We start from the raw sequence: 23,696 nt of genomic DNA on the forward strand, positions 1-23,696 counted from the left end.
TAGCCAAATCTGGTGTACGTGTATTTTGTTTCGATGATTTTCCTGAAAATAATGTACTGATTTTCTTGTTGCCCTATATAAAGAACCCAGAAATATTAGACTTTCTTTGGATAAGGTTTTCCAAAAATTCCTATTATAATTTTTTCCATATTTCATAAACGAATGATTTTATTAGTAACTCTGAAGTATGGAAATATTCAGTATGAGAAATGGAATCCAGGAAGTTTATTGCGGCGATCAGTATGTTTTATTTTAGATCTTTCTATATGCTTCGACTAATTGTTATTTTTAACTTGTATTAGAATATATCTTTTATTTCCAGAGTTTCTGACGCCATAAGACAGGTAGCATTAAATGAGATAGTTAATATTGGTGGAGTAATCGCCAGGAGATGGCACACAGAAGACAATTATGCTGAGAGGGATAACAGGCGTGTTAGCAAAATCCCAGGGTTTGGTGTTCCAGGTAGGAAATAAACTGTAAATCATAAGTAACAGGAGTTCAAATACAATAAACACATTCAAAAGCATTATAATAGAGAGAGAGTTTTTCTGGTGCAATAGTTACTGATTTATTGTCGGTCTCCGTGAAAACGTGATGAACACGAAAAGTTTCCCCATGACCATTATTTTAGAGTACATGTAGATCTAAGCCCTTCAAAATAGGCCCTCAAATCCCTGTTCTTAATATTACGCTGTTTACTGTTGTCAACAGTGTTTTGTCGCAGATCGAGCTTTTGGCTGCAATCTGAACCCTGTGGTCATATCAATGTAAATGTTGAGTAACTCCGAAGTTATGTTGTTTAAAACACAGAATGGTTTTTCCTTTTTTTTTTCTTTTCATGGAACAAAACGAAAAGGTCAGCTTTGATATTTGTAATCAATGTGTGAGAACTTAGATTTGATTTTTGACTTTGATGATGCAGCAAGTATGCTATGCCTTATACAGGGTTTTCATAAAGTCTGGACGGATTTAATTTGCTTATAATTTTCATAAAAAAAGAACGACATCGTGTTCCAACAGGACGGGGCACCCCCTCACTATGCAATCAAGGTGAGACAGTTCCTTGACGAGAAATTCCCTAACCGATGGATTGGCCGCGGTGGCCCGACCGCTTGGCCTCCAAGATCACCCGACCTTACCCCCTGCGACTTCTGGCTTTGGGGTCATGTGAAAGCGGAAGTTTATGCAAAGAAGCCAAGTGGTTTGGAGAACTTAAAGGACAAAATCATGGCGTCTGTGGCTGGCATTTCGGATCAAACACGGCGGAACGCTGTGAGTGGATTCCAGCGCCGCCTACGCGAATGTGTAGACGTAAATGGCGCCCAGTTGGAGGTGTGGCGGTGAATGAACTGAGCTGGTGCAGATTACAGGTAAAAATTTAATCCTTCCGCTACCGTTTGCACTTTATTTGATTTCAATATAAGCATTTTTATGTCAATTATAAGCGAATTAAATCCGTCCATACTTTATGAAAATCCTGTATGTCACGTCCACATTTCATCGTAGTTTTGGACGTTCCCAAATCCTTATTGGCATCGTTCATGTAGTTCCGAACTAATTTTCCCCGTTGTCGAATCTAAGAAGTAATGTTCATAACAGCAACACATAAATATCATTAAGACGTGCCCAGTAAATCGGTGCAGAAAATTTTGATGAAAATTGTGTCTTTATCAGGTTTATTTATTAATTTACTTGCTTGCTTGTGTACTTTTTGTTCTTCGTATTCTGACATTAAAGTCTTATTTTCTATTCATATTGTCAAAAGATTTTGCACTGACTTTACAATGATCGGAACATTAGGAATGAAGCTACTACCTGAATTCGATCGCAATTGCTTCGTGCGTACTCTTTAATAGAAGAGTGTGAGGAGTATAGAATTCCTAAAAGAGATGAAAATACTCAAATTTTTGAACATGGTTATTATTTGATATATAAACAGCGGTCTAGTTATGTTGTGTTATTTCTGTACTATAAAGAAATCCAACCATTGATTTATCTGGCAAGCAAACAAACTTTGATACGTGATAGTAATTGATTCATTTTTTTTTTTTTTTAATGTGGCATTCATGTGACTGCACACTTGTTTATGTTTACTTGTTCTCCATTACGAATGTGCATAGAGATTTTATAAACGAAATTAAGGAAAAGTATGTGTTTTAAACTTTTGCAGTTATTTCTCATTACACTTGTGAACTGAGACGTGATTTGCGCCTTATTATACGTAATGAACGTTCGAGCAGTACAAGTAAATTCGTCGTTGTGAGTGAATACCTCAAAATGTCAAAGTAACTAACCAGATTTAATCTTAACTTTAGGCATGGCCTAAACTTTTTTTTTTTTTTTTGAATCTTTGTCGTATATTTGTCACTAACCGATGTTATATTTGATGTCTTGCAGGAAATTTAAATATTCAATTGGACATTAAGGATGATGATTCTAATGAAAAAGTATCAGTATACATAAAGCTTAAATCTAAGTGTCTTTATCCAATTGGCTTAATTCCTGGAAATTTTATCACTGCTACATATCTTCAGAAGAAGACGTCTTCAAATAAAAATGTGTACTTTGTATCAACGCAGTTAACAACATTACATGTGAAGACGCCAACTCCTGAGGAAAGGTAACTGTTGTGTCCTGTTTCGAAAAATATTATCGTTCGAACGTCGTACACCAAACTTAACCATTGATGGTTTAACCTATAAATACGTTAAGTGCTTAGCAGGCATCTGTAATTGTTTCAGGCGACTTCGTTACTGTTTGTGCCAGCTTGTCAAGAATAATAAGGGGTCTAAACAATTCGATCCCTATAATTCAGCTAACCCGGAATGTATTTGAACCTGAACCCACAAATTGGGGGTGGTGTATATATTTCCTGAAAGCTTGGGCCAAGGTAAGATCAAAACCGGTTACCAAAATTGGGGAGGTTACATGCATTCCGCGTGGGGGTAGCAGCACTTAACTAATTTTTATTATAATCTTTAAGCGTGTCCATAAAGTCCGTTGCAACCTCGAAAAATCTGAAGCTCTGAGACAGATATGAAAACACAAAAATATGTCTTTCGTCAACGTATACGTCAAAAGTACAACGTATCAAAGTAAAATAAATTGTCCCAGGGACCGTGCAGGGTGCCAGACGGGGTCCAACTAAAAATTTTTAAATGGAAAGGGGGCTCAACTTGCATATAGTATGAAAGTTGGTGTTAAATGAAAGAAGATAAATCAAGTCTCGACTCTCTACGATACGCCTGTGCAAATAGTAATGGGTCAAAATATCAACACAATCTTCATTGCAAAGTTTATGGCCACTCGTATGAATCTGAAACGGTGGAATAGGTATAAAACCAAAAGCACGGATATGTCATTATTGCAAAAATATAATGATTCAAAGTAAAAGAATGTTTCAGAGTTCCTCGCAGGGTCTCAGACGGGGTCTAACTCAAAATGTTGAAATGGGAAAGGGGTTAAAGTTGATTATCGTATGAAAGCTGATGTTAGTGAAAGAAGATGGAACAAGTCTCTGCTCTTGATAATAAGCCTGCGCAAAATGGCGATGGGTGAAAATGTCCACATAAGTGTCATTGAAAAGTCTTCAGCCACTCCTATTAATCTGAAACGGTGAGACAGGTGTGGAAACAAAATAAGAAAACTATAATGTATCAAAGTAAAAAGGAAGTGTCCTAGGGTCACCCGAAGGATCCCTACGGGATCCAACTCAAAAGTTTCAAATGCCAAGGAGGGCAAATAAGCACATTATGTAAAAGTTCGTGTTAAATGATAACAGAATTGGACAAGTCTCGACTGTCGATAAGCATTGCAAAATGGCAGCTGTTCAAGATATACTCATTGAAACGTTTATATCCACCCCTATATATCTTTAACGGTGAAAGAGACATGAAAATAGGAAAACGGTTTTCCATTATTTCATAAGTAGAACACACTGAAGGATTTTGTTTTGTCAGAGACCCAGATGAGGTCCATTTCAAAATGTGTGAGTAGGAAGGGAGTTTATCTGGCATATCGTTTAAAAAGCGTTGTTAAACAAGAGATGAAAGTATCAACTTTCTGCGATACCCTTTGAAAAATGGTAGCGGTTCAAAATGGCAACACAGGTTTTATGAAAATGTGCATAGCCAAGCTTAGAAATGTGAAGCGCCTTAAAGTCTACGGGGGACCGTCTGGGATCCTGCGGGTGACCCTGGGAAATTTCTTTTTTTACTTAGATACATATTAGTTTTTTTTATTATTATTTCTGGTTTTGTTTATACACCTGTCTCACCGTTTCAGATTAATAGGAGTGGCCGTAGACTTTTCAATGACACTTGTGTTGACATTTTGACCCATCGCCATTTTGCACAGGCTTATTATCAAGAGTCGAGACTTGTTCCATCTTCTTTCACTTAACATCAGCTTTCGTACGATAATCAACTTGGATCCTTTTCCCATTTCAACATTTTGAGTTAGACCCCGTCTGAGACCCTGCGAGGAACTCTGAAACATTCTTTTACTTTGAATCATTATATTTTTGCAATAATGACATATCCGTGCTTTTGGTTTTATACCTATTCCACCGTTTCAGATTCATACGAGTGGCCATAGACTTTGCAATGAAGATTGTGTTGATATTTTGACCCATTACTATTTGCACAGGCGTATCGTAGAGAGTCGAGACTTGATTTATCTTCTTTCATTTAACACCAACTTTCATACTATATGCAAGTTGAGCCCCCTTTCCATTTAAAAATTTTTAGTTGGACCCCGTCTGGCACCCTGCACGGTCCCTGGGACAATTTATTTTACTTGGATACGTTGTACTTTTGACGTATACGTTGACGAAAGACATATTTTTGTGTTTTCATATCTGTCTCAGAGCTTCAGATTTTTCGAGGTTGCAACGGACTTTATGGACACGCTTAAAGATTATAATAAAAATTAGTTAAGTGCTGCTACCCCCACGCGGAATGCATGTAACCTCCCCAATTTTGGTAACCGGTTTTGATCTTACCTTGGCCCAAGCTTTCAGGAAATATATACACCACCCCCAATTTGTGGGTTCAGGTTCAAGTACATCTCTAGTAAGAGTCAAGCTGCATGAAAATTTGTAAGATGTTGTATTGTAACGTTAATTCTTTCGTCAACTACGTTACGTTTCCTGATTCTAAATGTTTATACGGCTCACAAGATTATCTAGAATAATACAACGCAGTTATATACTTCCAAATATATATTATTATTTTTCAACATATATCTCGTTTGTCACATTAAAATATTATACATTTAGTGTACACAAGATGGTTCTTCATTACATCTATCTTTTTCAGTTACTATAACAACGACATTAAACAGATATCCAAGTCGTCATAGCAACCAAATTAAGAAAATCTCTCGATAGAATACAAATATTTAAATTATTTCTTTCTATTTTTCTTCTTCTTCTTAAGTGCTTATGTCTTTAACATAGCACTTTTGCCCGAAAATATAAACAATACTTGGAAAGAATATACAAAAATATACATTACCATTGTAGTATTGGCTCCGAATTTTACGGAATGCTTCTTCGACCATAACCTAGCAAACCTGAATTTGTTAGATATACAGAAGATTGTTTGGTTTATTTCGGACCGATTTTGAAGGGAAGTCATCTTACGAGAACCCTTGCTATCACCGCCGATGGTATTCTGTTGGATATCGCTATCGGCCGATATCGAAGTTTTCTTTGGAGCAAAACACGGGCGAGGAGGTTCTTTCTCACTTCTTCATCGAAGGACCAGTGAGGGCGCACGAATGTCGATGTTGGAGACGCCTTTTCAATGAGCCAAATCCAACAGAAACTCATTGAATTGGTATCAGTTCTTTTCATAGGAATGTCTTGAAACGGAATGGTACGGTTTCCAATCTCCATTCCATTTTCTGATAAAAGCAGAGGGGTATTCTGGCGATATGACTTGGATTTGAACTTTTGCCCATATGAATCCTTAGCACATGGGGTCGACACCAATTGTGGAACATCGATCCGAAAGATCGGTGTCATAATGATTTCCTGGAAATATTTTGCATTCACTTTCAGGTTTTTATCAACTTTGCGTACTAGCAACTTCCCCGCATGATGAATCACAAACACATGCAAGAAACTTTCCCGGCAGTGGTTAACTAAGTTGCAGAGGCCCTTGGCATGCTGTCACGGTATGTTAGCGCCCGAATATGACCACAAGTAGGGAGATGTATATATGCTTCATCCATTTGGGCGATTGGATGCCATTTGGACACCACCAGGTGCTTTTCATATAGTTTCCTAGGGGACGTGGCATTAGTCCTAAACTGAACTGAAACTCACATGCTGCAGTTCTAAATGGAATGAATTGTAAAAATCTCCTCTGGATCTTCCATCGCGTCCATGTCAATAATACTTTAGAAGCAGTACGCATAGGTAGTGAATACCTCCATGTTTTATCGATATTTAACTTTGTAGTTTATAACAGGAGTGTCCGAAAGGGTGTGTGGATCATAAAAATTTTGGGAATCTTTCAAAATTCTTCAGAATCTTTCAAAAGTAACTTAAATTGAAATTAATTAGACTTACATATACAGGATGGCCCAAAAGTAGGTATACAGTCCCGTACTGATCGGTCATGACATTTTAAATAATTTACTTATTGTTATCCATACAGGTATTGATTTAGTTTCTTCCTTATTTGTTTTTAATTTATTTTCACTTAGATCTTAAGCTCGGAACAAACCAAAGCAAATAAATTCATTATATTAATAAATTAAATGTCATACTTGATCAATGCTAATCTGTATACCTATCTATATATATATATAAGAAACACACAAAACAACACATTTTAAACAAGGGTACAAGTAGAACTGAGAGGGAGGTACTAAGATACGAGCCATTGAATCAGTTTGAAGTAATAGCTGAGTTTGAGTTTTTTGAGTTTCTATGTTTTGCGTCCTTACGCAACATCAGGGTTATGAAGACGAGACCTAGGGTCCCTATCTACGACCGAGGATTCAATCCGGTGCAGCTGGGGTGTACATATCATGTGCAAGATCAACACACATAGTACAGGCCGTTCCTTACCACACTATCTCATCTCCAAGAGAGTTTTATTACAGGACCATGCAACCGGCAATGGTTGCTATCTTGGGAAACATGTGAGGTAAATTTAGGAGGTGCAACGTGTACCAAAGCGGATGGGTATCCCTGGTTTGTAGCATAGCATAATGGACCAGAATCGAATTCTAGTGGATAAAAGAAATTTATATTTTTTAAGTTATTCTAGACGTTTCACCAACTTTAGTCCCAAACAGTAAGAGTAATTCTTAAGCGAAGAGGAAATTCTACTTTAATGGTCACCTGCTGAATTCAATACACTTCATAGAATATATCTTGCAGTTTTGAATGCTTGACTGGTTTCAGAAAGCTGGATAAAATATGATTGACCATTTATTTAATTCTTCTTCTTTTTTCTTGTACAGTATTTCCATTTGAATGGTACAAATTTGTTAATCATTTCCGTAAGATTATTGAGTGGTCATAAAAGAGAAGTATAGTATTTTAAACTACGCTCTAATGTAATTTTTAAATTCGCATTTTTAATTATTAGTGTATGATATCCCTTCCGATAACACTTTAATCTTTTACCTATGCCTAAGTACATAACATATTCTCTTTATTTTCTAAAGTGCATAGTGTATTCCATTAATTTCTAAACGTTTGAAAGCAATTTTTAAGTTAATATTCACGTGTCTATCTTCACTCTGAAGGAACAAATTTTGCTATAATTCTTCGTAATTTCTGTCACGACTGGAATGAATTACGTGTATCATTAATATAAGATTTTTTTTTCTTTCATCAAAAGTTCAATCTTTCTTTTCATTTATTGGCGTTTTCAGTGTACTTTAGGATGAGATCTTCGCCTAGACCGAGTTAGGAAGGACCGAACAAAGTGAAGTTAGAGGGTGGTTTAGCATATCTACCCGTGACATAGAAAGATCCCCTACAAGAAAACCAAACAGTGTTACTTTTCCATATAGCCCCATGCAACATTAACACACTTTTCCAATATTCCCTCCAATGCTTCAATTCGCCCCCCCCCCTTTCCAAAAAAGTCTTTCGGTTGGTCCTGCAGCCAAGCATCCGTAGTGTCTACATCATCAAAATCACTGCAAAAATGTCTGCCAGAAAGATCATTTTCAGGTTAGGGAACAGGTGGAAGTTACTGAGGGCCAAATCTGGGGAATAGACATAGAGATTAAGGTTGATCCCTGATTCATGAATTGCATCCACCAGAACTTTGGAGATGTAGGTGGGTAAATTTTTGCTGACTTCAAACATTTGTTTTTCTGTCCTCACGAGCAATATCAACCATCTGCTTCTAGCATCGAAATCTACTCCATAAGGTCTCTTGAAAATGTAAAGGACTTAGGTTTCTGATTATTACATCCCACGTTATAGCATGATGAAAAGCTGAAAATTTCATTAAGACGCCATGTTTGGACGCCATTTTCTCAAAAACCCCACCTTTTAAAAATCTGATTTTTTTTACATGTATTGGAGAAGTACCTAAGTATTTTATATCCGTTAACCGTTCATGCAGCTGCAGCCCCTAACATTCGCAATTAATTATTGAAATTTCGATTTTTGTACTTACAATGTAAATATTTCCTATGGGCACTTAGGTCCTATACACAAGGCGATTTGAAAGGGAGTATGAAAATTTTGAGAGATGGATCCTGACATCAAATCCAGTAGAAAAGTTCCTATAAACATGAGTCGAATTCCGCTTCGTTTTCGAGTTACAGGGTTTCCAACTCGGGACCCAAAATCAGTTCGGGACAATAGAAAATAAAATATGTTTCGCGTCAAATCAGAAACTGTGTGTTAAAGCTTTGATAAAGTTCAGAAAGTTGATTTGTATCAATATGATGATTCTTATGTGCCTTGCAATTCGGTTGGCAGTGTTGCCAACTTGCTAGAACTTTTATTTGTTTCCAAATGACACTAAGTGGATTTTATTTGATATTTGGTATTCATTAATGATTGCAAACATCACACGAAGCACAATTTTCCCTCACATCACTACAGTTTTCGAAAACTTACGTGTATTTCATTAAAAGGTTTTATCTTGTGCGTTATTGATAGTTCGTGTGATTCGGTGTCGTGAACATCGTCCTAGTGTTCTTTGGAACCATGAAAATTGTTTAAAATGGTAGCATGACATTGTAGTGCACTAGTTAAGCGTTTGTGTGAATAACAATGGGGAAGTCCTCTTACAGTAAGGACCGTATTAAATGTGTTGATTATGCTAAAAGCCGTAAGATGATTGTGCACAGAAAGAATTCTAGACAAAAAAAATTTATCTTGCGGTAAAATATATGGATTGCGTACAGCGTGTCAGCCCAAACGTACTATTAGGGGAGGATGATTATTTGTGTCCTGTACACAAGGCGAAAGGCAGTTTGAAAAATTTTGAGATGTGAATCCTTCACCGTAGTCTCGGTTTCACCGATAACGGCCGTTTTAATGGGGGGACATTCATGTTTAGCATGTTAACTGTCTGGTTAATGGTTTCTAAATTTACATTCAGAGGAACATATTCTTTATCCTGCTGACGCATAATTTCATATTTACATCTTTCGTGATAACCAATATGTCACACACATTCACGTTGTTCACGGTAAATATTCAAAGCACCCTTTACACGAATAATCATTCTCTCCTAATACTACGTTTTGGCAGACGCGCTGTACGCAATACATATATTTTACTGCAAGATAAATTGTTTGTCAAGAATTCTTTCTGTACACAATTATTTTATGCCTTTTAGAATCATCGAGACATTTAATACGGTCCTTACTGTAATACAGTGAGAAAAAATTGTAGGTGGCGCACTTAAAAAGATAGATTACATGCGCAATTCCTGTAATTTTTGGACAACGTACAACAGACGTATAACTGAAAATGCATGTTTTATAATACTTTCTGTGTAAGTGTTCCATCTATACGTACTTTCTGTATAAAACAACGTAGGCGGTCAGGATCTCACATACAAATGGACGTATATAACATAGCTGACGAAGGTAACATAAGTATATGCATGTGATATACGGAAAACTGTTAGATGTTAGACATCCTGCAACGGTACTGCCTATGTAGCATACGGATAGCGTATGCTCCGTACTGATTTCTATAGTAAGCAAGAGGATATCGTATATTTGTACAATATACCGCTGTACGGAGAACGGATTTTTCTCTGTGTAGGACTTCCCCATTGTTACTCACACAAACTCTGTAACTAATGCATTACAATGTCATGTTACCAGTGAAAACAATTTTCGTGGTTCCAGAGAACACTAGGACGATGTTCACGATACCGAATCTCGTAATAAACTGTTTCGTGGTTGCAGCAGAACTTCTTGATTAAGTTCAAACTTGATGCGTAGAGTTACGAGAGGTTTTGCAATAATAAAAAATATTTTCTTCTTTTAATTGTTATTATTATTATTATTATTATTATTATTATTATTATTATTATTGTTACAACTTACACAGACGTAGTTTTTATTCGACATTGTGCTTCATGAGAAAATTGTGCTTCATGTGATGTTTGCAATCATTAATGAATACCAAATATCAAATAAAATCCACTTAGTGTCATTTGGAAACAAATAAAAGTTCTAGCAAATTGGCAACACTGCCAACCGAATTGCAACGCACGTAAAAATCATCATATTGATACAAATCAACTTTCTGAACTTTATCAAAGCTTTAACACACAGTTTCTGATTTGACGCGAAACATATTTTATTTTCTATTGTCCCGAACTGATTTTGGGTCCCGAGTTGGAAACCCTGTAACTCGAAAACGAAGCGGAATTCGACTCATGTTTATAGGAACTTTTCTACTGGATTTGATGTCAGGATTCATCTCTCAAAATTTTCATACTCCCTTTCAAATCGCCTTGTGTATAGGACCTAAGTGCCCATAGGAAATATTTACATTGCAAGTACAAAAATCGAAATTTCAATAATTAATTGCGAATGTTAGGGGCTGCAGCCGCATGAACGGTTAACGGATATTAAATACTTAGGTACTTATCCAATACATGTAAAAAATTCAGATTTTTAAAAGGTGGGGTTTTTGAGAAAATGGCGTCCAAACATGGCGTCTTAATGAAATTTTCAGCTTTTCATCATGCTATAACGTGGGATGTAATAATCAGAAACCTAAGTCCTTTACATTTTCAAGAGACCTTATGGAGTAGATTTCGATGCTAGAAGCAGATGGTTGAAATTGCTCGTGAGGACAGAAAAACAAATGTTTGAAGTTAGCAACAATTTCACCAAAGTTGGCAACATTGCGAGTAAATTGCGCGATTCCTATTGGACCAATAGACGAATTTTGGCCCTCCACCGAAACATGCAACTTTATACTCTTTCTGCTATTGCGATTACGTTACTAAGTACACTCGTTTCTCTACAACAAAACTTTTAATTTGACATGTTTTTCAGTTTTTCGAGCAATCCGAGAGGAGGGCGGCCATTTTGAAAGGCTGTGTATCGAAGGAAATATTTTTTCAGCAAAAAGAAAAAATATGGGTCTAATAATATTGCATGTAGATCCCATATATATATAAAAAAAAAAAATAAAATAAAATAAATGAAATCTGAGACTATGATGGGGACCAATTGGACGGACTCAGGGTAAAAGGTAACAAGTCACTTTTTTACAATTTTCGGTTTTTTACACAGAGTTGTAGTATTTTAAATGGCGCTTTTTTTTTTTTGTATGAAAAGCCCTATGAAAAAAAAAATACGTGACCAAAAACAAGTACAAGGGACGTGCAAAAGGGAATAATTAAGCTACAATGGAATCCACACTGGGTAAAAAGGAATAAGATGACTCCTGAAAATGAATAAAAATGACTTGTTACCTTTTACCCTGAGTCCGTCCAATTGTGGTTTGCCTGGACGATTTGAAATGGAATTGGTTAAAGACAAAAATGTTATAAATTCTTCCAGCTTTGTAAACATTAGTCTAAATGATGTATGATTTTATCCATAAAATTACAAGTGCCTGCCATAACTAAAAGAGTGTAAGGAGCGAACATATTGAACCATCCTCACGTATGGGACTGTCCACAATTAATAACTAGGGGAGGTTGCTTAAGAATGCAAAGTGTAAATGTATACCACAATGAAAAGAATAGTACTTTATCTAAAAGGTATTTTTGTAATATTTACTGTTAATATTTTCTGTGATGACATAGATTAGGCAGAGGACAAAAGTTTCCTTTCTTATAATAAAGAGATGCGTATTTTTGATGCCACAGTCTATTGATAAATAAATCCGACTTATGAATCCCCTTGACGAGACTTTGACTACCTCTTTACGAAGTTAGTTGTCATTTTATTGACAGAATTTGTTTTTAAAATAACCTGCATATTGAAAACACTATCTTAATTCATTCTTTCAATGAAGTAAGTTATTTTACTATAATTTATGTGTAACTACAAAATATTATTATTTTAGTGTTGTTAATGTAGCTGTTACCGTTGGAATTAACTACGTTGGTAATAGGATTGTTGCAACTACTGTACCGTCGCAGTACTGTGTGGTGGTGACAAGAGGATGAATAGACACAAATCCTAAATTGCAGAAGACCTAAAATGTAGGACTTGTGCCCATATTTTTTAGAACTTATGAATGTTACTCGTTTCCTATAGTTCATTTTTCGTTCTGCTATGTGATGTGGAAACAGATGGTCTATGCAGATCTTACGAATGGCTGTGTTCACAGTTGAAGGCGTCAAATTGATTCACTGGCCAATCGCACGGTGTATTTTCCTGGCGCGCCAATCAGAAAATCCATTGCAGCACTGAAAGTGTTTTTTTGTTATTCCCTTTATAGGATAAAGTTATATAGTTGCAGGATAAAATTATAAATTCCTATGATTTTCGGTTGGTTGTTTTGGAATTTTGGTTCCTCTTAAGCACTGAGTCTACATGAGACATGGATCTACAGCTTAGTTTTGGTTATTTTAGTTAGTTTTTCTTTTTTAATTTTAAGTTTTAGCTTTTGTTCTTTCTTTCCAGTGACATCGATAGCAGTCTGTACTTATTTCTCAATCAAATCGATGAGATTAAACAAGGTAACAGCTTTTGGGTGTGCGCTTATCCAACGTTTGTTTTGAAGGTGGCTATTAACGCTTTTTGTAGTAATTGTAAATCCCCATATAAGGAAGGAAGATGTTCGTATGTTGGTTGTCACGCATTGGCAACACCTGTTACAGCATCAAATGCAACGTAAGTTTATTTGTATACTTATTACACAACAGAAAAGGGGAACTTGAATTTTAAATATTGTTTTAAATATTGTAATTTATAATGTTTTAAATAATTAATTGAAATTATACGAAATGAGAAACAGTGTTACATAACTTCAAAAATTCAATACTTTTACATAGTTACAGAATAATTTGTCATTTTAAAGGTTCGCAAGAAATTTAGTTAATAAGAATGCAATTCTGTAGTTTTAAAAAGTGATCAATGTATTTCACTTTTGGGAGATTTATGAATATTATCGGAAAAAATGATTGATGATATGCTTCGAGGTACTGAGCGTCATCTGACCCAAACAGTTCACGTACAAGAGACAGGAGCGATAAGTAAGGTACGAAAAAACGGAAAAAGAGGAAGCTTGTTGGAAACGGGTAGTTTTCTATGCACCAGGCTCCGCGTAGCGTAGTCCCTAACGCTCTCATCTGTGGTGCGAGCGGTCCCGGGTTCGATTCCCGGTGGGGACACTCGGTCGAAAAAGTGTAAAGCTTTCTCAGGCCAGCCCTCCTAAGTAAGGTTTTCCTGGGATTTTCTCATTCATACCAGGTAAATTCTGGAATAATACCTAACATACAGGTCTCATGCCGCTTCCTTCCTTCTCCAATCCTTTCTTTCTTCCCTTTCTGGGATAGTGTGAACGTAATCTCTCATACGTGACGGGCTAACATGGCCATCGGCGCCGAAAGCTCAGAAGTCTAATTCCTAATCCTAATCCAATTGCAACAGCCTTTTCGACTGCACACTGGTAAATTACCTAACATTAAATAAAAAGGCAACGTTCACAGTTCAGCAGGCTGTTTACAGGCTTTCACCAAACCAACAGTACAGCATGATTGGGATACGGATTTGAAGTGTTCTAGGATTCATCACACAATAATATGTATGCTCCTAGTGTCTTTTTGCGTGTCCTTACGTTCCGTTAGAAAGGCCTGCTGAGCTGGAGAACGTTGGTTTTTCAATTAACATAGGACACCTTTCCAGTTGGAGCCCAAATGGCTGGTGCGATTGGAAAAATCCCACCATTTTAGATTGAAAATCACCCATTTCCAGCAACTTAACAGAGTTGGCCTGTGGCTCCGAACTTTTAATGCATCCAGTATATCAGATTGATTTTCCCTCAGCTCCCAAGTTTTACGTTGGTTGAGATGATTTAGAATCTAAATAACGCGAGAGAATTACTGGGGGAGGGAGGAGGTATTTTCTGATAAATCCTCATGATGAGTCTTCAACCGTCATATCGCTTTGATCATAACATTATTTTTGAAAGTTTCATGGGCGTCACATAAATGTTCAAAATTGAAACAGAATTTGTTCAAATATTGTCCTGTTTAAAATTAGCAATTTCTATAATAAGAATAATAATAAAGTGTATGTGACTAACGAAAGCTATATTGGCATGACAAAGCGTAACATAATAACCTTATCAAGGAACTTAGTGGTAAGTGTGTACTGATACTACCTGACTTCTTTATCTCCATATCTTCTCAAACATATGAAAGAAGACAAGCACTATTCATTCCATCTAACTCGACAGATAACCAAAACTGTCTTCCTAGCGCTACGAGCCTGACTACGGTACCAAATTTCTTACTTCGAAGTGTAGGTCTTACCTTAATTTCAGAACAAGTTTGATGTGTGGAGGAAATAAAAGATATAACTCCAATTTATAAAACATAGTTTTCAAAAAAGGTGAATAATATATTTTGAATTTGTGCGATAAGTTTAAAAGCAACCGAGAGTACAAACTTCATATTTCAGAAATTAGAACATCTTTTTTCATTTTTGTACAATAAACTACATCTATTCTACGAAATAGGTTTGGCCTCTTCATAATATAGTTTGAAAGGTTGATAAACATCACAGTTAGTTTATCCGTTTTTTGAAAAATTAGGTTTTGTAAATATCCAGTTTTTTGATTTGAACTTCTCAGTTACTTTTCGATTTTTTAATTTTATTTTTTTAAATCATCATATCCTCACTTTAAAATTCAAAAAGTGATCAAGGTTTTGTTTAACAATATATGACAGCTTTAAGTATCAAATTATGTAACGCATTATCTCCGAAGTAAATTCTTACTAGTAATTTGTTTGTAGGTTGTTCACTTACTTTGGGGGAAGGCGCTCTTAATTCTGCAATGGAATCGGTGGGGAAAGGGAATGATTGGCTGGAAGATTATCCGGGGTTCAGCATCCTTGTTCAATACTAAAGTTATAATATTCCCTGCAGCTTAAAATATCAGAATCCCTCAACTTCAGCTAACCTGAACCAAAACATTTATGTGTATCCAAACTTGTTTTTGTTTATAGATTTAACTTGATTAGTGTTACATCTATTTTTAACAGATGGCAAGTTTACTTTTGGTAGCGGAATAATTATTTGTACCACAGATTGAGCTTTAATTCGCTTTTTGGCATTAAAACTATTCATGTTAATAATTTTCTTAAATTTTCTTTACACTAGGGCAGTCATACAAGATGGCTCAGGGGGTACAGCTGTTGTAATTGTAAAGGATGATGAGGTCAAGAATCTTCTTGCAATACCAGAGTCTTGTTGGGAATCTTTAAAAAAATATGCTGAAAACAATGGGAGCATTCTATATTTGGCAGGACGCAGTAAGGTACATAATTTTGCTATATGCAATGTGATATATGAATGTGTTTTGCGTTTTGTGCGAAATTTATAATTTGTTTCAAAACAGACTAGTAACAGTTGACATGAGACTCAACATTTTGTTTTTACATAACTTACCTAAAGAACACATCGTAAATCGAGGAGCGTTTTATCTTTAAGCTGTTCGTTTTGTCCTTGACGTGCATCTGTCTGCCATTTTATCTGCTATTAAAGCTTTGTTGCCAAAATCTATTATGGTTTAGAATCTGTTGCTTTTAGGGTAAAAGAACCATAAATTTTTTGTTTTGTAACTTTGAGGATTGTCACAGTAGATAGAAAGAGAGAGAGAGAAAGAAAGAATAAACTGCTTAATATAATGAACTTTTAAATAATGTTTTTAAAAGGAAAAAGAAAATAGAATTGACTTATAACAGATTACGTACTTATTAATTTCTTTTCTAAGTTTATCATATCTTAGATGGCTAAACTTCAACAAATGAAAATCAAAGTTACAAAAATAGTGAATGTAATTATTATTAATAAATATTGTCTGAAAAGTATTAAACCGTTGAAGGTGAAAATTGAGAGTACATTTATTGTTATTTGAAAATACCATTATGAAACCATATATGCTCTATTTTGTTCGATGACCTTCTACCATTTTTCGGGAACACCATAATCCCGTCGCTATATTGTACTTCTGTGGTTTCTGGTCAAAAAAAATTGACAGGATATTTTCATAGGCCTCTTTTGAAACTAACTTAACACCATTCAGGTAGTTCCATAAAGACCGAAACAGAGATGTCTGGTGGTACCATGTCCAAGCTAATAGTGGTTGTATTGAAACCTCCCAATCCAGTTCTCTTAACTTCTGATGGGTCGTTAAAGATGTATGCTGTCTCGCGTTGTCGGCGTAGTATACGACACCATTTCTGTAAACCAGTTGTGGCCTTTTTTAATTGTCGACAGTGCAGGTCCGAGTTTATCGTTTTGTCCAGTATCAGAAGTTTGTAGTGCATGATTCGCTTTCAATACCACCAAACGCACAACATAACATTCTTGTGCGTAAGTGTGGTCTTTTCACCAACTGTGGAGCTTCTTTTTGCTCGGAGGAAGATGTTTTTCGCACAGTGTTATCGAAGACTCCACTTTCTATCACTTGCGATCAACCTCTTCAAAAATGGCTCGAGTTCGTTATCCGCAGATAGAAATTTGGCCGAGTGAATGTTCTTTAATCAGACCATGTGACACCTAAACGTCAAGCTTATTTTTGTAGCCAGCTTCCTTCAAGTGGCTTAACACTGTTTGCTGATGGATATTTAGATCATTAGCGATGTCTTGACTGCTTACATGCCGATCTTGCTCAACTTTTGCCAGAACCATCCACTTTTACTGTAATTAGTCGCCCACTGTGAGATGCATTATGAACATCGAAAATTCCAGATCAAAAGCGTCTGAACATCTTTTGGCTCTTGCTTTTGATAACGTATCTTGTCCAGTGCAAATTTCTTCACGGGTCTGCGCAGCATTTGTACTTTTATCGAAATAAAATTGTAAAATATCACTATATTTTACAATTTTATTTCGATAAAAGTACAGTTGCAGTTGTGCGTGAAGTTCACCTATCTTCATGGCGCAAAACCTGATTATAACATTTCTAACTCATTTTGCACATTACATCTGCATCTGTCAAATGACGTTAGACCTGAACCGCTGTGACTCATATATCCTGAGATTTGGGACACCACATATCTTGAGATTTGGGACATTTCGTGTTCAAAAGGTTCAATACCTTTTAGACGACCTGATATTTACTCAGACAAACGTTTAAATTTGTTATTTAGAAGGGGGGGGGGGGGGGGAGAGATCGGCAAGTAGTCTAATCGTCAGTTACACATCATTAAAAAAAGAATTAATGGAATTAAAAGAAGAAATTTTGTAACTTTTCTATGAATGGAACGTTGCTTGAATTACGGCTGTTGGTGAAATGTAAATTTGATTTGGTTTTGACTTTCTGCTACTATAGGCACGTACTTTTGAGTATTAACATCCATTTGAAATTTAAATATTTTCTGACTCGTTTCTGATTTAGTAATTTTATTCTCTATTGTACTTAGGGAACATCATTTTATTCAGTCCGTCACAACGCATTTGGCCATCATTTTTTCCTTTAAACACCCGTTCTTGCTTTGGTAAACAGTTTAAATCTATTCTCGGTGTGACCTGCTGAACAACTTGTTTGCCTGACTGCGCTGTGTTATTTTCTTGGTCTTGATTAGTAAACATTGGTAAACTCTGTATTAACACACTTTACAGCTCTTTACTAACTGAAGAATTTTTGGGAACTTTTTTCAAGCACTTTTCTTTATTAAAATAATTAGTTACTCCCTCTTTTTTTTTCTTTACTAATGTGCCAATTTTTCAAAAAAATTTTTATTTTTGTTTTTACTGAGCTAGTTTTTTCTGTATTGGTCTCATTTTTTTAGAACATTCTTGGGGTCTCATTAGTTTCTTTTCTTTTTTTTCTTCTTTAAAGACAACCTCTTAAAGCAGTATAAGAAACAGTTTTCAAAATTAGCTCTACCTACTCTTGTGGTCAGAATCGGAACTGCACAATTCTATGTTATACACTAGGAATTATTCTCTACTGACTACACTTATTTATATATATTATCTGTAATATCTAATTGCCAAACAATAGTAAAATATTCATGAATAATAGAATATTAATGGTCAATAATAATAGTAATTGTGTTGTGATAGTGGGAAAAATTCAACCTACATGATAAAATTTAATAATGACTTCTTCTTTTAGTAGTAATTTAAGTTAATAATAGGCTGATGTTAATTATGCACCATCTCTTCCATTTTTTACTCTCTCCTTATCTATCTATACAGTATAAAAATAGATAATGAGAATCTTTACAACTGCTCTCATTTATCTCTCCAAATATAAAATAAATGAATAGTATTATTACAGCATACTATTAGTGTGAATAGTATGCTGTAATTCGTACGCCAAGACTAAGTTCCCTAAGAATCATAAATGTACGGAAACTTTTATATGTAGCAAGGGAGCTACCAGTGATAGAAGAATATATTATGATTAGTATTGTACTGGTAGAAGTAGAAACGGATTCCTCTAGCTCGTAATTCAAGTAGTTTCCCATTTACCTCATGATTTCGATGTAAATTTAAAGTCTCAAAGCATTCTTTATTCTAGTTATTCTTCTAAAGTTTTATATGCCAGTGCCAAAGACGCGTATGGCTCCCTATCTTCGAAACTAAGGGAAATATACCATAGACCATGTACTCAACATTTTTTTTTTTTTTGCTTAGACTGATTTCCCCTATCACCTCCCAAAATATCTTAGCAGATACCATTATATATATGTATGTATGTATTTAACTTACACTGATATTCTTTATAGATGAAACTGTATTATATCGTAGAGAATTATTTGGAGAAATAGGAGAGAGCTTTGATTTCTGCAAGCATTGGAAAGCTTTCTGCTTTAGCTATAGTAGCATTGGATAAATGAAAGCTTAACAAGCAATATTAATAATAAAAGGAGGAGTTAATGAACAATTTCGAAAAATATGTAATAACTTTTTAGGTGGTGAAATGAGTTTTTACTTTTATTTTTATTATTATTATTATTATTATTATTATTATTATTATTATTATTATTATTATTATTATATTTTATTTTATTTTATTTTAATATTTTTTTGGAAGGCAAGTGAGATGTGTGAAGCAGAAGAAATCTTTCAAAGATATTGTCGAAGTATGTGTTACACAAGATCAGTGTTTTTGCTTTGTCGTGTGTTCCAGGATAGAGATACTCAAGGTACTGTCTACACTATATTTATGTTTATGTTAGTCAACTTTACATTTATATTATTCTTATTTCTTACCTACTTACTAGATTTATTCAGCTTTATGTAGAACAATTCTGTATGAATTATAGAAATGTAAATCATTCGAGATGCTTCAGGATAAGATAGTGAAGGTAATTATATTGAGCTAAAAATATATTTTAAGTAGATATCAAATTGTCAATGGATGGAGAGATAATATCCATCTGAAACTGATTCATTAAAAGTTATTATCAGAGATTCTTTATTTTATTGATATCTAATTATTAAAGGATATAAATTGACATATGTTTAATAATAATTTGTAAACTAACTCTTTTATTTAGTACTTTAGATATGACTTCCTTTCGAAAGACTTGCCATATTTATGCATCGTATTTATGCGATTGTAAGTTGACACTGATTGTAAACCGATCCCTCTGAAATCAAAAACGAAAGTACGAGAAGAAAAATTAAATTTATTAATAAAACATCAAAGCATAAGGAATAAATTTTCTTACTAAATTCTAATGAATTCTGCTCAATTAATATGCTTTTTTGTGTTTTTGTGTAAAGAAAGGTATTTTTCTTGCTTCCTTAAAATATCTGCTAAATTTAACAATTAGCAATACAAAATTTGCGGTTCTTTCTTGGCAAAAACTAAAATCGACTATAATTAGAAAAAAAGTCACTTGACCTGGTAGAACTAAGCATACAAAATAGTAAAAGATTATTTGTGATGGTTTCTGGCCATATTTTTCGGAACTTTTCGGAATTGATAAAGGGTGTCTTCTACTTCAGCCGCTGTATTAACGATACAAATTCTAAGCTAAGGGTCATTTTTGAACCAAAGAAAAAAAAAGTGAGAAGGTCGGTTTGCAATAGAATAAACATGGTAACGGAAAGTATAAATTCCACGTGAGAAATTTCTAGTATCGTGATTTGGCAGAAAACTTGGGTGCACTTTACTAACTGCTGCTGACATTGAGATAATATTTTTGTCAGAAACGAGTTAGTTTTCATGTAATCTACGAATGCATTCGCAATGTTACTTTTCAATTTCTTGCAAGTATCAGAATATATATATATATATATATATGCATGCATTCTTCAGTCCGTTTACCTGAATTTAGAAACTTACGAAGGAGGCACTCATCATTCTTGGATGTGAATAGATAACATAGTCAACTACGTTGGAGTTTGGAGTCGTAGAGCGTTCACCTCTGGTGCATGGGGTCCCTGGGTCGATCCGAGCTTGCACCAAATGAACTTTGTGGTGGACAAACACCATGTGCGTGGGTTTCCTCGGGGTTCTCCCGTTTCCTCCTGCATTTTTCATTCCACCATTTCATTCATTTCTCATCATCACCGTCTCCTTTAGCCTAACCGGCATAACCGTAGGACGTAAAACTCAAAAGATTTTCATATGTTGGAGTTTGGATTCAAGCAACTTTCGATATCGCCAATTGCTGTACAACATTCAGCTGAATACACTGATGCTGCTTCCGATCTTCAAATCCGGTTGCATTGTGTATTTTCGAGGATTTTTTTTATTTACTTGTGTTTTAAGCAAGCTTTTTGAATGAATTGAGTTTTTTTTTTTTTTTTTAATTTGCAATGAACTATGCATCACTGATTACAATATTTCCCAAATATTATATTTCTGACTTAAAGTATGAAAGTAGTACGATGTGCATGATTATATATATATAAATCGAATATGTATTCATGCTTATGTATCACTGGTTTCTCATCTTAAATTTTATATAAATTTTTATGTAAGATGAGCCATGTCAGTAGTTTCATCCAATTGAATACAAAAATATTTACTAGCTCGAATTTTGTTAACTAACTGCTCCATAACATTTGAAGACATCTGAAATTGTTCACGATACAGTGTCATTGGACAATGGAATCATTTCAAGTTGTTTTCTGGTTTGAATCCTGACATTATTCTAACCTTACCTGTAGCTGATAGTAATATTAATAACACTCCGATCGTGTGATGCTTTTCTATTTTAATTATTCTTAAATTGATCCTACAAAATACGTACACAGCCTTCAAGTTAAATCCTGAAAATCCTAAATATTTGTTTATTTCCGTGCTGACAAATCGGACAGTTTCTTTCAAAATGTTGCACAGGTTGTGTTTCAAATCTACTTACTTAGTTTCAAAATGACTTTTCAGATGGGAAAGTTTCATCGAATGATTTGATACATTTCGCAACAGATTACATACTAGGGAACAGGAACTGTTTCTTCAATGTATATGTAGCTGCTAGTATAACTTATACTATACTTACGCTGTGCTGCACAATTCTTTCTGTGTTTTGCGTAATATCCTCCGGTGATTACTTGGAGTTTGAAATACTTTTTCAGAGCTCAGTGAAGAAGACTTGTTCCCGATTACGCTTATTAATTCCTTCGGTCTTTTTGAAGGGTCTCTAATTAATCGTTTATCCATGTTCTGGTTTCTATCTTGACAACTTCATAAATAAAATAACACATTCCAAGACAGTAACGTAAGTGCAACTCATGTTTGAGCGGAGTTAGGAATTATCTCCTGGGGAGACAGATTTGTCGGCTGGGGGTGGGGACGGTAAATACAAATAAGAATTGAAGGGTCTTATAGGTGGCATTTTTATTTTTTGTCAAAAAGTTGGGGGAGCAATGCCCCCTATGCCCCCATAGCTCCGCCCATGAACTCATGGCTAAACGCACGACAAACTTTCCATTTACTGTCGTATCCACACATTTTCCAACACACAACTAACTCTATAAAAGTCTACCTTTTACAATAGGTCTTGACCTTGTTTGCGGTATGTCTTTCCTGAGGGTATGCTACAATAACAATAGTGATAATACAAATAAAGAGATATCTTTCGCGTTGATAGTTTTGTAAAGTCAATAACGTAAATCTTTGTAATAACTAAAAAGAGAACCCATTTTTGTATTACTGAAGTCCACAAAACAATATTTTCCGTCATTATTTCATTCGATTTTTTGCTGAATGGTTTTACTGGCTAAAAATAAAAGAAATTGTCACATTCATCATTAGTTATACATATTGACACCGTTTTAATAGTTTCCATGTTTTAGATGAAAAAAAAAAAAAAGAGAGACTTGAAGATTGAGCCCCTTTATTTGCTGTTCATTGAAATTTTCTCTTTTCTTCTGTAATCCTTTTTTTTTACATTTAAATTAAACTTCAGTATTATATTAGTATATTCCTATGCAAAAGTTTTAACGATACTGCTAAAAGTTAATGAAGAGAAATCTTCATATCAGGTATGAGTAATCGTCAATCATGTTATGATTTGTTCGTAACTTTGAACATTTTTAACTTCCCCAACAAAAGAGAGGAAAATGTTCAAAGTTACGATGGGTGGTTTCATGGGTGGTTTCATTAAATTGTTGATTTCATCAGATCTTCACGTTTTGAGGAACCCCGAATATGTTTGTGTAGTTTTCAGCGTGATGTACGAATGTGTGTATCCTGGATTACTTCATCCATGATAACTCAAAAACGTTTTAACCTATCGTATTTAAATTTGGTAAGCACAAGTCATTGACCAATCTCTCGAGCTGATTAGATTTTATAGAAATAGGACTAAGCTTGTAAAATATTCTCAGGCTGACAAAAAAATCTCAAGACACTGTAGATATTTGGTTTCGTCAGATGAAAAATTTCTGGACTGTATCTTCAACTCAGCCTCATGTGACATTTTGTATCTAAAGCAAGAGAATACTTTCGCGTAACTTTTCAGGAGTCGTGCATACCATCTAGCAGTGGTACGCGTATTACAGGTTGAGAAATCATAATCTACAGAGTATATCAGTCAACATTGTTTGGTTGTGCATTGTTGTTGCAGTATTAGTCGCAG

General features: G+C 34.9%; 1 protein-coding gene across 5 annotated transcripts in view; it reads left to right on the forward strand.

The window, feature by feature from the left end:
* LOC145666615 (uncharacterized) overlaps positions 1-23,696 on the forward strand; it is a 117,271-nt gene that overhangs the window by 89,436 nt on the left and 4,139 nt on the right. For all 5 annotated transcript variants that reach the window (XM_081734047.1, XM_081734050.1, XM_081734049.1 and 2 more), the window contains 5 exons: positions 323-465; positions 2,401-2,623; positions 13,102-13,311; positions 15,805-15,961; positions 19,694-19,805. In XM_081734047.1, the coding sequence (XP_081590173.1) occupies positions 323-465; positions 2,401-2,623; positions 13,102-13,311; positions 15,805-15,961; positions 19,694-19,805 (845 nt within the window). The remainder of the gene's footprint in view (positions 1-322; positions 466-2,400; positions 2,624-13,101; positions 13,312-15,804; positions 15,962-19,693; positions 19,806-23,696) is intronic.

The sequence above is a fragment of the Thermobia domestica genome, chromosome 12 (assembly GCF_964235325.1).
Source record: "Thermobia domestica chromosome 12, izTheDome1.hap1.1, whole genome shotgun sequence".
Taxonomy (NCBI): Eukaryota; Metazoa; Arthropoda; class Insecta; order Zygentoma; family Lepismatidae; genus Thermobia; species Thermobia domestica.